Source organism: Prionailurus bengalensis, chromosome C1, assembly GCF_016509475.1.
Source record: "Prionailurus bengalensis isolate Pbe53 chromosome C1, Fcat_Pben_1.1_paternal_pri, whole genome shotgun sequence".
Lineage (NCBI taxonomy): Eukaryota > Metazoa > Chordata > Mammalia > Carnivora > Felidae > Prionailurus > Prionailurus bengalensis.
The window spans coordinates 203,758,071-203,771,196 of record NC_057345.1 but is presented as its reverse complement, the minus strand read 5'-3'; the positions used below and the strand labels follow the sequence as shown (position 1 = coordinate 203,771,196).

At 41.4% G+C, this 13,126-nt stretch overlaps 1 protein-coding gene across 3 annotated transcripts in view; it reads right to left on the bottom strand.

Annotated features, from left to right (window-relative positions):
• Positions 1-4,896: 4,896 nt before the first annotated feature.
• CNOT9 (CCR4-NOT transcription complex subunit 9) overlaps positions 4,897-13,126 on the bottom strand; it is a 32,023-nt gene continuing 23,793 nt past the window's right edge. For 2 of the 3 annotated variants that reach the window (XM_043577824.1, XM_043577822.1), the window contains exons 5-8: positions 12,547-12,656; positions 9,671-9,769; positions 9,382-9,473; positions 4,897-7,243 (exon numbers count right to left, since the gene is read on the bottom strand). In XM_043577824.1, coding sequence (XP_043433759.1) covers positions 7,075-7,243; positions 9,382-9,473; positions 9,671-9,769; positions 12,547-12,656 — 470 coding nt within the window. In that variant the 3' untranslated portion in view covers positions 4,897-7,074. Of the gene's footprint in view, positions 8,210-9,381; positions 9,474-9,670; positions 9,770-12,546; positions 12,657-13,126 lie in introns of all 3 variants that reach the window. The other variant, XM_043577823.1, reaches the window with a different exon arrangement.

Genomic DNA, 13,126 nt, shown 5'->3' with positions numbered 1-13,126 from the left:
CACAGCGCTGAACTTAGGCTTCTGGGGATCCTTTTCCAGGGAGGTGTGTTTTAATCATAGGCACAAAGGGAACTAACTGTATGAAATGATGTGATTTTAAGTGTGCTGAGATCTGGCTACCTCTCATGGCTCCCCTAGACACCCCTCGAGTGCCTAATATTCTACCATTAGTGATTATTTATAGCTAAAACTTTAGTCCCATTAAAATAAAATCCTCCTAAGTGATTACCATAAATGTCAGGATCGTGGTTACTTCTGGGAGGAGGGAGTTGTGATGGGATCATGCTCATAGCTGGCTTCTGAAATGATTGATTGGCTGAGTTCTAGTTCTAGTCCTGGGAGCTAACAACAGTCTTCCCTTTCTAACTTATTCAACTATACATTTTTTTTTTCTTTTCTGAGAGAGAGAAAGGGCGCAAGTGAGGGAGGGCAGAGAGACAGAGAATGCCAGGAGGGGCAGATAGAGAGAGAGAAGCAGGGCTTACCTGATACAGCGCTGGAGCTCACCCAATGTGGGGTTGGAGCTCACCTGATGTGGGACTCAAACTCACGAACCATGAGATCATGACCTGAGCCGAAGTCATATGCTTAGTACCTGAGTCACCCAGGTGCCCTTTTTTCTTTTCTTTTCTTAAGTAATTTTATTATTGAATTTTTTTAAAACGTTTGTTTATTTTTGAGAGACAGAGCACGAGCGGGGGAGGGGCAGAGAGAGGGAGACACAGAATCTGAAGCAGGTTCCAGGCTCTGAGCTGTCAGCACAGAGCCCGGCGACCACGTAGGGTTCAAACTCACAAACTTCAAGATCATGACCTAAGCTGAAGTCAGATGCTTAACCGACTGAGCCACCCAGGCCCCCCAGTAATTTTATTTTTTTAAAGCAACCTCGGCACCCAATGTGAGGCTCGAACTTACAACCCTGAGATCAAGAGTCACATGCTCTACTGACTGAGCCAGCCAGGCACCCCTAACTATACGTTTTCTTTATGTAGTTTTCTATATCTGTTACAATAACAGGGTTTCCAGTTTGGGCAGGTGTTAATTTCTGACATTTTATTGTTTTTCCACAATTTATAAGCTGTTTCCATATTCTCCAGCGAGCAGGTTTTTTGTTTTTGATTTTGAAAGTTTGTTTATGTAATTTCTACATCCAACGTGGGGCTTGAACTCAGGGCCCTGAGATCAAGAGTCACATGCTCTTCCAACTGAGCTAGCCTGGCACCCCTGAGAGCAGGTTTTGATAAAGGAAGAGTATAAAGGCTAGGAAGGCTGAAGAGGGAGGCCATTTAAGGGAAACAGATTAAGAGAGCACCACAAATTAAATGGTGCAGGCTTCAGGTTTTACTTAATAGAGCACCTGTCTCATGTGCTTATCTTCCTCCCCCATTTTTACTCCCCTAACATCATCACATCCTTAGTTTTCCACACTTCTGCCTCACATTCCTCACTTCTACACTCCTGGGTTATATATGGTTTGCCTGTTTCTATTTGCCTTACCTAGTTGCTGCCCAATTTCTTCCCTTCTGGGGGTTTGGTCAGGGGTATTATCATTCCTCCTGTATTTTCTGGGAGAGTTCAGATCTCAGATTTTTTTTTTTCATGCTAATGTTCCCCAGATCATGTGTTCTCATTTTTGGGGCAGGCACATGGGAGACCTTCACAAGGTTAGAATGCTCCAAACAGTGGCTTAGAAGACATGCCCGCTACAGGATGCTCTATATAGACCCAGGGAGGGAGCAGACAGACGGGGCCCTGGTACAGGAACTGTCCCTGTGGTTTGATCTTTCCTATTTCCATAATGATCCTGGCCCTTCCCCCCCTGTTGTCTATTATTAACAGATCCAGAAACTTGATCAGGGCAGCAGCAGCAGAGGGATTTTCTGGGAATCATGCCCAGGAAAGGCCCAGAAGCCCTAAATTGAAATGAAGGGGCAGCTGGCAAAGAGGGAGACGTAAACACTGTCCTCTCCTGCTGCCACACAGACAAATCTAGACCCTTCTGATACACAGGGGAGATGCCCTAAACATCTTGCTTCTCAGGACTAGAGTCAGTTCCCCAGTCCTTCCAGCCTAACTAAAACTTCTGAAATGAAGCCCATCTTCTTCGTGGCCAAAAATGCTTCTCAAAATATTAAATTCCGCTTTAAAAATCATCAATATGAGACCACTTAATTAAAAGCCAGGATACATAATGTCAAAAGCTGGAGGATATATAGCCATTCCTCTATTCTGACACTAAAAACGAAAAACCAAGGGGAAGGGGAACAAGGAGGTATAAAATGAACCAGAGGACAAAATGAGGGAAGTTAGAATAAAAAATACAAATGGTGTCTCCATGACCTGAGCCAAACTTGGACATTTAATTGACTGATTCACTGAGGTGCCCTTTTTAAAAAAATTTTCTTAAATGTTTATTCATTTGGGGCAAGCCCCAAAAGTGTAAGCCGCATGTTGGGTGTAGAGATTACTCAAAAATTAATAAACTTAAAAAGTCACATGCTCTTCTGATTGAGCCAGCCAGACACCCCTATTATATTTTTGAAATTCCACTTTTTTCTTATATTTAGAAATATGTAATTGATTTATTTTTATTTTTGCATATTGACTTTGTATTCTAGGACCTTGCTAAATCCATTCAATTCTGAGTTTGGAGATTCTTTTGGGTTATCAATGTATACAGTTGTGCTGTCAGCAGATTTTTTCCACTTTCCTATCCTTTTATTTTCTTGGCTTAGCACACAGGCTTGGGAGGCGTGAGAGTAGGTATCTTTGTCTCAATCATGTCAGGGAGGAGGACTTCAGTATTTTTTTCATTGAGTAGTTTACTGCAGGATTTTTGTTGATACCTTTTATTAAGTTAAGGATGTGCCCTTCTATTACTGGTTTTCAGTTTGTTATTTTAACCATGAATAGGTATTGAATTTCATAGTATTCTTTTGTTCATCTGTCTAGACAATTGTGTGGGTTTTCTCCTTATACAGTTGTTGATTATGTGAACTGCATTTAGTTTTCAAGTGTTAAGTCAGTCTTCTATAGTAAACCCAGATTAGGTATGGTGCACTATCATTTGTATGTATATATATATATATATATGTATATATGCATGTGTATATATATATGTATATATGTATGTGTATATATATATGTATATATGTATGTGTGTGTGTATATATATATATATATATATATATATATATATAGCTAGACCTATTTTTTCCTAGGAATTTTCCTTCTACATTCATAGTAGAGTTCAGTCCCTGGTTTTCCTTTGTGATATCCTTGATAGATTTTGGTGGCTTCAAAAGTGAATGGGAACCTGTTCCCTTATTCTATAGTCTCTGGAACTTTATGGAAGATTCGTGAGTATAGATCGGAGTGGTCCTTTTTCCTTTCTTAAAAGCCAAAATGTAATTTGTAAGTTTTTTTTTTTTTTAAATGTTTACTTTGAGAGAGCGTGTGTACACGAGTTAGGGAGGGATGGAGAGGAAGAATCCCAAGCAGGCTCCACTTGCTCAGTGCAGAGCCTGACTGGGGACTTGATCTCATGACCACAAGATCATGACCTGAGCCAAAATCAAGTCAGACATTTGAGCCACCCTGGTGCTCCCCCCACCCTGACTTTTTCTAACATTTTTCCCCCCCAATCTAAGGTCTATTAAGGGTTTATCAATTACACTGACGTTTTCAAGGGAATGACTTCCCACTTCATTTTCTTTATTGCACGTTTTCTATTTCATTGACTTTTGCTCTTTGTATCTTACTGTTTTTTGAATTTGCTATCCTTTCCCAGTTTGACATAAAATTTAGATCACTTACTTCATCCTTTCTTTTGGAACATGTGAATCTAAAGTAGTATTTATTTAAGTATTACTTTACCTGCATGTCACAGGTTTTGATATGGCTTTTTTTTTTTTCTAATTACATTTGTAATTTCTTTTGTGCCATTTAGAACTGTACTGCTTGCTTTTTAAAGTTAGGAACTTTCCAGTTTTCTTTTTCCTAACTTAATTCCACTGTGTTCAGAGAACATTAATTTTTTCTTGAAAAACTTTGAGGCTTGATGGTCTGCTATGACCAGTTTTGGTAAATGCTTCCAGTGTAGTTGAAGAGAGTATGTATAATGTCGGTTTAGAGTGCAGTGTTCTATATGTCATTAGGTTTGTTAATGTTGTTGTTCAACTTAGCTGTTAGATCAGCTTTGAAATAAATGTATTAAAATAGTTTAAAAATTCCACAGCATTCAGGAATCTCATTTCATTCTATTCTTTCCTATTCCAAATGTTTTACTTGGACTTTTGACAGCAAGAACTTTATCTGCTCTGCCTCTCAGCCTTTGAGCAGCAGGGGTAGTGAGCAGGGGAATGCTATGCAGACAGTAAGGAAAGAGTGCTCTCAAGGCAGCCAGTGCGTCTCCTTGCCCTGTTCCACCACTCAGTCACAGGTCCCCCAGTGCTTTGGAAAAAAGCTGGAAGCAGAGGCTGGCTCCGTCTCGCTGAGAGCCAGAAACAGGCATGGAAACTAAGGAGATGCATGCTAAGTCTTGAGCCTCAGAAGGAAATGAATATCAAAGTCTGTGATAAAATGTTTCAAGCACTACCCCTTTACTTATAGAAGTCTCTCCCATATTAAGTTTTGGCCACTACAGGCAGGAGTGAGGTTCTATTTCAGGAAGATATTTTACCAGATAAAAGGCAACACCCCAGCCTCTGAACAGCTTTGATACATCTGCAGGACTTTTCCCAAGGGACCTATCCACAAAGGAACCATCAATGCTCTCTTGGCACCACAGTGTGTTTGTGTAGATGAACAGATGGTAGGGTGGTAGGGGCAGGGGTGACAAGGATCATGTGACCAGAGTGCCTAGATATCTAGATATTGACAAAATCAAGTCTCCAGTTTAAAGGAAAAATTATCTTTATAAAATCAGAAACAGGTTTTATTTCAATCCTGTTAGGGTGTGAGAGGGATGGAAAACAAAAAACGGAGGGGTCTCTTTATACACATAAGGCATCAGGATCAACTACAAGGAATAATACCCATTTCCACCCCTCCCCCAACTCCTGTGTGCGGTCCAAGACCAGCTGAGAATAGATGGAACAGGAATTAAGACACTGTTGGCACAGTAACATGGCCAACGCACCAAAAGATGGAGAGAGAAGAGAATCTCCCAGGGAGCAAGGCCCTGGGCCTCAGCTGCTTCCTCAGTGGAGGGGGAATGAGAAACTTTGGCTCAGCAGGAAGGCAGTTGGCAAAAATAAGGGTATCTTAGCTGGACTCTCCAGATCACAAACTAAGGGCTGAAGGAGGTCCAGACGTCTATCTGGTCCATGTTGTTCTCTGCTTTCTCCAAGACCTCTTCTCTTCAGGCTTGAGACTGAGAGCTGACCTGATTCTCTTCTTCATTTTTGGAAGGCAGGGGAATAAGTGCTTATTCTACCCTTTCTACATCTAGGCTACTCAATTACTACTTTCTTGGTTCTAAAGAGACAGAAGCCAACTAACAAGGCCGGCTCTCTTGGTGAAAGTCGGCTTGAAAGAGCCCTCATGTTGGCAAAACTGTCTCTGCGAAGGTTTCTCTGAGCTTGCCGCTTGCAGACAGCCCCCCCCGCCTCCTGGCCCAACTTGTTTGGAGGCACCTTCATTTGTGTAAGATGTGGACAGAAAATACTTTGTCTCTCTCTAGACTTGACTAGTAATCCCATCTGTGATTGGAGATGGGGATGAGAGAGAGCAAGCAGGTGTTGGCAGGGGGAAGGACGAGAGGAAAGCAAGACAGTTTACACCACGTTAGATTCAAGCCAATGGAGTGTGAAGAGTTATCTAGAGCTCCAAAGATAGAAGGGGGACTCTCTGACATAATATGAACAAGCTGGAAATATTTTAGTGTCAACCCTGTAATTCCCATAGACCAATAGGGAATGTGTCCAAAAAAAAAAAAAGGAGACTTAAGTGAAGAAGCAGAGTCCAGTCCTCCATCTTAAATCTGAATAACATGAGTTCATTCAGCTAATACCACTTCAAGTACAATTATGAAGACAGATGGAGCTACAGGAACTCATACTAAAGCAAAGAACGGGATTGAGTAGCCTATCATCTTGATCCCAGGCACCTCCCCTTTAAGTCACCCAGAAAATCTCTCCAAGGACTGGAATTCAAGGTGAGGTCCACTGCTGTCTCTCCTCCCCCAGTACAATACCCTCCCAGGACAGCCTGATGAATTAAGACGTCTGTTAAAGTTTTAATACGAGGGATGTAAAAAAGAGAAAAGCACTGAGATTTGGAAAAGCTAGCAGCTGGAGCCAGAAACAAGGTTAGGGTCCTTGTGGCATCCGGAACTGGGGGCGGAAGAACAGAAAGGGAACGGAAAGAGGAGGTGGGGTCCTGTTGTCCTTTGGCTTTCTCTATCCCCTGCTTCCCATTCCTCCCCACAGTTCATGCAGCTATTGGCCTGCTAGAGGGGATGTAATGCCCAGACCAACTTTTTATTAAGCTTATGCAGCTAACAGACTTGTAAACAGTGCCAATTGACAAAGTTTTGCTGAGTATTACAGCTTGTGTCCACTAAACACACCTCTCTCTGACATTAAAAACAAAAGACCAAAGTAAACAAATACTGAGAGAGAGGATGAAGAGACACATCTTGAGTCTTCCAGGAAGGCAAAATAAAAAACCGCCACCTGGCTTGGTCCCAGGCGCTCAGCATGCCTACAGTGCTGCTGCCACCACCCTGCCTCCCCTCCCCGCCAGTGGCTGGTGGAGGTGGGGGAGAAGGGCCATCTCGGGCATGCTGCAGACACAGCATTTGCTGGTGTGGACACCCTCCTGGAGCTGTGGTGGCAGACTGCTGTGTCAGGAGCCCATCTCCTGGGAGGAGTGGAGGGAGCCCAGGTCCTGGAGGCGGCCTGAGATGGCAGCCCACACTCTTCAAGCGGGGTCACCTTGCCCCTCTTCTCCAGTGCAGTTCAGCGTTGAGGTTGTCTATTCCCGGTCGGCGGTAAAACCTGAGCTGTTTTCCTCGCAGGTTCCCCCTCCTGTCCCCAACTTGGGGGAGCAGTGGAAGGGGGCGGGGGAGGATCACTGAGGGGGCAGGGGGATACCCCGGGGATCGGTGACCTGGCCTTCTTGCAGGTTCTTCACCAGTTGTGCAAGCCAGCGTTTCGTGGTGGTGTCGTCTTTTAGCACCTGGGCGAAGGTCGTGTCCTTCAGCTGGTCAGGGAGGCACTGCCTGAGCGCTTCACGTGCCCTACATCAGAGACAAACAAGCCAACCGGGGAGACCAGCAAATAAACCCACATTTGGGGGACAGAGAAGAAGTTCTGTCTTAGATACACACATAATGAATCCTGGGAATATGCAGTTCAGTCAAGGTATCTTAATCCATTAAAATTCCTTAAAACTTGTATTAGGCATGGGCTCAGAGGTCTCCAGGATCTGTCGTCTGTGAGTATTTTCAGAATGATGCCTCAATGTGGAATTTCATGACAAAGCAAAATGGAATGAAGTGGTGCAAGAGTTCACCTGAATTCCAACTGCTTTCGGATTCATTACAGTAAATACTGTCAATACGCTCATGACAGAAATAGATGGGTTATGGTAAATGAAACATTTCTAAAGTCAGTGCATGAACAGGGGAGATGACTTGACTCATTACGATAAATGAATGAACTTTAATTCTGAACAGTATAAACTTGTGTCTTTCCAAAAACTGCTTCAGTTTCTTTATTTCTTTCCCTTTTTTTTTTTTTTTTTTTTTTAAAGTAAGCTCTACACCCAATGTGGGGCTTGAATGCAGGACTCTGAGACCGAGAGTTGCATGCTCTACTGACCAAGCCAGCCAGGCACCCCTGCTTCAGCTTCATAGTTAAAAGGTTTAATAAAAGGTGAGAAGTAAAAACAAAACAATGGTGGCAACATTATCAGATGAACTTTTAAATGTATCATTTTCTTTAAAAGATAATCAGAGAAAAATCAAATCTGAAAACCTTAAACAGGTAAACGGTAATGATTTATAAAGCTGTTTTAAATAAAGTTACGGCTTTTGTTCAGTCTGGTTTCTTTGTACAAGTAGAATTTTAAATAAACATATTTTCAAACTGATGGGAACAGGAACCACTGAAGAACAGAACAAAATGGTTGAAGAAATAGCTAGGGCTTGAATAACCTCAGTGGGAGAAGGCTGCATTCACATTAAATCGAGTTATCCCCATTCCTAGGAACACAGAAATTGCCCCATTATGTGGTTTAGCAGAACCTGAGCAAGTGGCTTTCAGCATGAATTATGGATTTACAAAGCAAAAGGTCAAACATTTCTAAAATGCATCATATCTACAATGTATGATTTCTGACAGAAAGATTATGAACACAGGCAGATAAAATAATTAGTTCAAGGACTTTACAGGAATCAAAGAGAAAACTGAAAATGTAATTCAAGAGTCCTCTGGGCTCCATTCCTTTCTTAAGAGATCTTTGAAAATATACTTCTCTTTCTGACCACCTGAAGCAGCAATAGAAAGCTCAAACCACAGGAATAATGTATCATAAGGTTTGCTGGAAACTGACTAGATTCTCTGAAATTTTAGAGGAGGGTACAGAGTTACAGTGGGGAGACAAAACTGATTTTTTTTTTTCCCAAAGTAAGCTCTACGCCCAACGTGGGGCTTGAACTCATGACCCTGAGATCAAGAGTGGCATGCTTTACCAACTGAGCCAGCCAAGCACCCCAAAAACTCTGATGAATTTTTAAGTTTTTATTTATTTATTCTGAGAGTGAGCGAGCATACAAGCAGGTGAGAGGCAGAGAGGAGAGACAGAATCTCAAGCAGGCTCCCCACCATCAGCGTAGAGCCTGATGTGAAGCTTGAACTCATGAACTGTGAGATCATGACCTGAGCTGAGATCAAGAGTTGGACGTTTAACCGATTGAGCCACCCAGGTGCCCCTATTTTATTTCAAAGTTTATTTATTTTTATGAGACAGAGAGACAGAGAGAGAGAGACAGAGAGAGAGAAAGAGAGAGAGAGAGATGGGGGGAGGGGCAGAGAGAGAGAGAGAGAGAGAGAGAGAATGAATCCCAATCCCAAGCAGGCTCTGCACAGTCAGTGGTGAGCCTGACGTGGGGCTCAAACTCATGAACCGTGAGATCATGACCTGAGCTGAAACCAAGAATCAGACGCTTAACTGACTTAGTCACCCAAGCACCCCCTCTGATGGATTTTTAAATTCAGCACTTCAGATTTGAAAAGGATTTAATTAAGTTCTGTCTGACTTAAAGTTATATCCCTTGCCTACCCTAAAGATATTAAGAGCTATGCCATGAGACAGGGCAACCATTCACCAGAGTATTTCCCCAAAGTCCCATAAATCCTATAAATGTTTAGTTACCTGGGATTATCTGAGAGTCGAAGGTAACATCTCACTACATGCTTCAGCAGACGGGCAGAAGGCTCTTTGGATAGCTGCAGGACCATCTTACCCTATTTTCCCCCAAAATGGTGTGGGGTAGGAAAAAACACACAAAATACAAAATAATTCTAGTTGACATCAGAGATCAGATATTTCAAGAATCATTATATAAGGTTCCAGGATGCTGTTCAGTGTCAACTGCAAAAGGGACTAAGCTGTGTAATCAGAAGTAACCGTAAGGGGGATAGAGATAGATGAAAGAACTCACCAAAATCATGGCAACATGGGAGAAACGCTCATATGTCTGACATATATATGCCAAACCTGTGTCATCTAAAAGGATCTTCTGGAGGATGAATGTGGCAACCTGGAGTAAAACAAAATTAAAGAGTCTAAAACGTTGCTCAGATTTGTCTTCCAAATGTTGATTCATCTCCTGGGAATAATTGTGAATCAGAAAATTAAGCAGAGACCCTGACATTATGTACAACTTACTCCCCAAGATAGGCATGGTTAAAAAAGATTCATAATAAACATTACCATATTGAATACTATGTGCCAGAGTTTTTCCTATAGGCATAAAGTGCCTCGTCTTATTTTCACAATAAACCTGTGAGGTAGGTCCTACTGTTATTCACATTTTATATAAAAGGGCAGGTCTGGGTAACTAACAATTTCTTAAAAATATAGATATATGGGGGCACCTGAGTGGCTCAGTCAGTTAAGTATCTGAACTCTTGGTTTGGGCCAAGGTCATGATCTCACAATTTGTGAGTTTGAGCCCTGTATCGGGCTCTGCACTGGCAGTGCAGAGCCTGCTTAGGATCCTCTCTCTCCCTCTCTCTGCCCCTCCCCTGCTCACGTACACCCTCTCTCTCTCAAAATAAACAAATTTTAAAAAATGCAGATACTTTTCCAGTTATTTAACATGTACTATGTGCCAGGCATAACTGCTAATCAATAACTTGTCAGGTTAAGGTCCCAAGTGACAAAGCCACTAAGTTGTAGAGTTGAGATCCAAACCTAGTTTGAAAACCTAGTTTTCTTTTTTCCATGGGCCAAGAGGAATTCAGAAATTTAGCTGTGCCTTATCTCTTCTAAATGAGGTAAGTAAAACTTTTCCTACTACTTCTTAAAAAAAGTTTATTTTGAGAGAGAGCGAGAAAGAGAGTGCACACAAAAGGGGAAGGCAGAAAGAGAGGGAGAGAGAGAATCCCAAGTAGGCTCCATGCCTTCAGCACAGAGCCTGACTCGGGGCTCAAACTCACAATTGTTGAGACCATGACATGAGCCTAAATCAGATGTTTAATGACTGAGCCATGCAGGCGTCCTATTTACTTATTTTTTAAAGTAATCTCTACCCACAATGTGGGGTTCAAACCCATGACCCTGAGATCAAGAGCTGCATGCTCTTCCAACTGAGCCAGCCAAGCGCCCCTGTGTTGCATGTTTAAAATAAAAAAAATTTAAAACCATTACATCTGCTTGCATCCAACCCAGCAATAAAATATTCATTGAATTAAATTAATTCGATGGGACTAAGCATACTTTAGGAGCTGAGGTTTGATGTTGCTAAAAATAGCAACATGGACAAGTAGCCTTGAGAAAAATCACATGACATGAAATTTAAAAAGTAGTACATTATTGGGGTGCCTGGGTGGCTCAGTTGGTTAAGCGGCCGACTTCGGCTCAGGTCATGATCTCGCGGTCTGTGAGTTCAAGCCCCACGTCGGGCTCTGTGCTGACAGCTCAGAGCCTGGAGCCTGTTTCGGATTCTGTGTCTCCCTCTCTCTGACCCTCCCCCGTTCATGCTCTGTCTCTCTCTGTCTCAAAAATAAATAAACGTTAAAAAAAAATTAAAAAAAAAAAAAAGTAGTACATTATTAAAGGGAAAGAAGAATAGATGTGAAAGGCATAAATGATATTGCTGAGGGAAAAGACTAGAACAACTTAAGGAGAAAACTATATAAAAACAAGAAACACGAGGAGTATGTTCTTCCAGAAAAAAAATTGATACAAAATCATCAAATGAAGCTAAAAATAATAAAAGAAGCTTATAGACATCCACACAGAAAAGGCAAGTTCACCAACAAAAGGATTAACTTACACTGCTGGCCCACGATTTCACTGTACGTTCAATATCAGAAGACAACAGGGCTATGGCAACATACTTCTGATAGGGAGAGATAAAAATTTTATACCCAATCGGGGGCTGTCATTCATAGTTAAAGTGCAAAGTAAGCAAAAGCCCAAGGCATATATACACTTGAGTATGCGTAAAAAAATGTCTGGAATATACATTAAAAAAATTTTTTTTTATGTTTATTTATTTTTGAGGGGTGGGGAGGGGCAGAGAGAGATGGAGACACAGAATCCGAAGCGGGTTCCAGGCTCCGAGCACAGCTCACTCATGAGCCACAAGATCATGACCTGAACTGAAGCCGAATGCTTAATTGACCGAGCCACCCAGGTGCCCCTGGAATTATATACATTTGTGGTGAGAAGTGGGTTCAGAGAAAACTGAAAAATTTAGTGTTTAACTTTATATTCTTCTGAAGGGCTTGATAAAAAAAAAAAATACATACATATACGTCAAAAAAACCCATATACATATACGTGTATATATATATATATATATATATATATATATACACACGTATATGTATATGGGTTTTTTTATATATATACATATATACGTATATGTATATGGGTTTTTTTGTTTGTTTTGTTGGTTTTTTTTTTTTTTGAGAGAGTGCACGCACACAAGAGAGCAAGTTGGGGAGAGGGGCAGAGGGAGAGAGGGAGAGAGGGAGAGAGGGAGACAGAAAGAGAGAAAGAGAGAAAGAGAGAGAGAATCCTAAACAGGCTCTACGCTGAGCATGGAGCCCAACTTGGGAGCTTGATCCCATGACTCTGGGATCATGACCTGAGCTGAAATCAAGAGTCTGATGCTCAATTGGCTGAGCCACCCAGGTGCCCCAGGTCTGGATTTTTAAATGATCATTTTATAACAATTTTTATCCAAGAGAGAAAATATATTCATATAAGTTTCAAAAAGCCTGAAGGGAGGCAGAAAATGATCCCAGAACCATAAAGTAGTCCAAGAGCCAACAAAATATAAAATCTAAGTTGAAAAGCACATACCGTTTTAGAAAGTTCACTTCCAGATTCCATAATGCGCAAACACAAAGGGATGATTTCTGTTGTCAATAAAAAGTTGATTACTTCCTGCTCATCTGTTTTCACTAGGGCCCCTAAAGAAAATATGGACAAAATTATTTCAGAGTGAATGTTTTTAATTAAAATTAACTTTGGAATGAGTGTTCATTCAACTAGTTGTGGAACTTAAATAACAGAGAGAAGATACATTGTGGTTCATTCACGTCAGAGAATCAGATTCATACTGATGTTTAAACAAAAAAAAAAAAAAAAAAAAGGGGGTGGGGGAAGAGAAAGCAGAGGTTGACTGTTACCAGTCAGCATCTGAAAGATCAGGTACCAGGTTTGGTCCATCACATAGTGAGCAGCAGTTCAGCCATCTAAATCATTTTTCTATCATTCTTGGCTACACAATGACATCACCATCTACTTTCTATTTATTTTAGGGAGGAGAGAAGAGTTCTGTATCAGTACTAAAGGATATCCCCAGGTAGCAAAGAAATGGTGTCAATTTGAATCCTATTTCACATTGGACATAAACAAACATTACTTCTTGGTTACTTAA